Below are 2,838 nucleotides of genomic sequence, written 5' to 3' on the forward strand. Positions count from 1 at the left end.
TGGGTTACCTTGCCACCGGTGGCAGTAGCCCCTGCCTTCCAGATTATGACAGAACAATTGCACAACTCACAGATATTTTTGAAAGAAACTGGCAGTTTCCTCTCCTGGCCACTGCCAGGGCCTGTGGCCTCTATCTCACCCAGGACCCCTGGCAGCCTCAGGACTCTAGAAGCCAAATATAGTTGGAGTGATAAGGAAATGAAAACGCCAGACTGGAAAGTGACCCAGTTTTATTTTGGTGTTGGGGGCCAGATGGGGCATTGCTCCACTCCACAGGGGTGAGGGCTGGACCGTCTGCCCTTCCCCAGGGCGGAGTGCCCAGTGACCTCAGGGCCCAGGCGGCAGGGCTGGGGGCCCGGTGGGTGGGTGGCTCCAGGGACCCAGTGACCACAGTGGGCTTCACAAGGAGAGGGGGAATCAGGCAGAGGCCTGGGTTGGCTCAGACTGGGGGCTGGGGCCGGGGAGAGTTCGAGAGGAGAAGATACAGAATCTGAGAACTGGGAGTCCGAAATGAGGGTTCCTTCCCCTTCATTTTACCGCTGAGGCTCCGGGTCAGAGAGATGAACTCAAATTGTCATCCTGCAGGAGGCAGGGCCTGGAGTGAGGCCAGGCGTCCCAGGCCGGCGTCGGCTTGGTGCACTCACCGCGGCCTCCACCCTCACAGAGGGTGCGTGCCGGGCCCAGACGCTGGGGGCGGAGTCCGGCGGGCAGGCTGGGCCCCTTCTCTCCAGCACGCCGGGCAGGCGCCTGGCCTCGCTCAGCAGCTCACCGAGCCGGCGGGCGGCGCCGACCCCAAGTCCGAGAAGCAGTCGAACTCGCTCTGGCCCAGGAAGAGCTCGGGCAGATCGCGCACGCGGTGCAGCCCGAGCTCCAGCTCCAGCGACGTCAGCGCCTCCTCGTCGATGAGTTCGGCGTCCATGCCGCCCAGGGCGTGAGCCGGCGGCTGCAGTGGCGGGGCCGGGGCTCCGGGTGCGGGCTGCGGGCCTGAGGGGCCTCCTGGGGCCCCGGGGGGCATGGTGGCGCGTCCTGGGTACAGCGTCGCCACGGGCTGCAGGTGCGCGTTGCCGGCCGCCGGCGGTGGCACAGCCGGGAAGGGCTGGAAGGTGGGAGACGGCCCGAAGGCCCCGTACGCCACGGTCCCCTGTGGAGGCGGCGGCGGGCCCAGCGGAGCCCCCCGCGGCCGTAACCCGCTGTCCAGGCCTGGGCTCGAGTACGGCTGCAGCGTCCGGAGCGCGTGAGGGCCGTGGGCGGGCGCGGCGGGCGGCGGCCTCGGCACCAGGCTGTAGCCCTCGGCGAGCATCAGGTGGTCAGCCATGACGGAGGTCCGGCTGCCGGCGGCGGACCGATGGTCAGCGCGCGCGTCCCCCGATCCCGGCCAGCTGTTCCTCTGCGGCGAGCGATCCGAGCCTCGTGCTCTCTCCGCAGCCCAGCCGGGCAAGGGAAAACCGAAGCCGGCCCTGGTTCCTGCGCAGCCCAATATACACAGAACTCAGAGCTCTTGTCCACCCCAGCTATGAGCAGCAAAAACCCTGCACACCTACACAGTCGCGCTACTAGAGCTCTGCGCCGCGCCCCCGGACTCGGCACCCTCTTATACTCGGAGGCGGGGCTGATCCGCCCCCAGGTCCTCATTGGCTGGATGAGTCGCTTCTGGGCGGGCCACGCCGCTCCTCCAGGAGGTCTCAGCCCCGCCCCTGTCAGAGATTCGCCCTTTGGACCTCAGGCCACGCCTCCGGCTTTGAGTTCTGTCTAGGAGCAGGGCGTTTGGCACTTTTCAAATGATCATCAGCTCTACCTGCTCTACTTTCAGTCTTGGGTCTGGCTGAGGCCAAGCTTGAATGGACCAGAGGTGGAGTGGGAAGTCTAGGGGTTTAGACCCCCCAGAACTTCAGTATCACAAGCCCAAACTCTTAACCTCGTAACCTCTTAATTTTCCAGATTAAGAAAACTGGCAAGTCTCAGTGGCTGGAGAGGGTTTCCTAGGAATACACAGCACAGCCTTGACAGAAGCGAACCTCGAACCCAGGCTTTTTAACTGCCGCCTCTGCACACTGCACGAGTGCCTTAGTGGAGCAGGGCCCTGGGGAAGATTTGTTGCCCCTCCCCATAATCCCAGGAGAGTCAATTGCTCCTCCCCTCTCTCCCACTCACTTGTCTGTGGAAGCATGTACTGAGTTGTTATTAAAGTAATTTATAGGCATGTCTTCTGAAGGACTTGTTCAGCTTCGTGTCCTCAGCACTTGGCAGAGAGCCTGGCCCAGAGCAGGTTTTCAGTAAAAGTTGGGTGAATGAACAAATGATCAAATGAACTGCCACTGGTTCCTCTGAGCTTCAGTTTCTTCCTCTATAAAACAAGGATAACGACGGCACCAATCCCACTGAGATGTGGTGAGGGTTAAATGAGGTAAAGTGTGCGGTGTCCACAATGCCCAGGAAAATGCCTGGTGCATACTAGGCAGCTCGAAAATGTACCTCAAATGAATGAAAGGCTGGATTTACCTTTGTCCCTAGAGATCTGGTGATCTTCTGGGATGTTGTATCTTTCCTTGGTAACGATAGTTTTACTTGGGGTTTGGTCACTAAGTCGTGTCCCACTCTTTGTGACCCCATGGACTACAGCATACCGGGCTTCCCTGTCCTTCACTGTCTCCCGAAGTTTGCTCAAACTCATGCCCATTGAGTCTGTGATGCCATCTAATCATCTCATCCTCTGTTGACCCCTTCTCTTCTTGCCCTCAATCTTTCCCAGCATCAGGGTCTTTTCTGAAGAGTCGGCTCTTCACGTCAGGTGGGCAAAGTGTTGGAGCTTCAGCTTCAGCATCAGTCCTTCCAATGAAT

General features: G+C 60.3%; 1 protein-coding gene across 1 annotated transcript; it reads right to left on the reverse strand.

Moving 5' to 3' along the window:
* Positions 1 to 213: 213 nt before the first annotated feature.
* CITED4 (Cbp/p300 interacting transactivator with ED-rich tail 4) lies at positions 214 to 1,566 on the reverse strand. Its single transcript, XM_086381696.1, has one exon. It carries the CDS (start codon positions 1,313 to 1,315, stop codon positions 758 to 760), a length of 558 nt encoding a protein of 185 aa, XP_086237822.1. The 5' UTR covers positions 1,316 to 1,566; the 3' UTR covers positions 214 to 757.
* Between the last annotated feature and the right edge of the window lie 1,272 nt (positions 1,567 to 2,838).

Source organism: Bos grunniens, chromosome 3, assembly GCF_055505025.1.
Source record: "Bos grunniens cultivar Pamir isolate PY7600 chromosome 3, Bosgru_T2T1.0, whole genome shotgun sequence".
Taxonomy (NCBI): Eukaryota; Metazoa; Chordata; class Mammalia; order Artiodactyla; family Bovidae; genus Bos; species Bos grunniens.

Bases quoted from the DNA above. Each gene is read 5' to 3' on its own strand.
- CITED4 (XM_086381696.1), bottom strand. From the start codon at position 1,315: ATGGCTGACCACCTGATGCTCGCCGAGGGCTACAGCCTGGTGCCGAGG.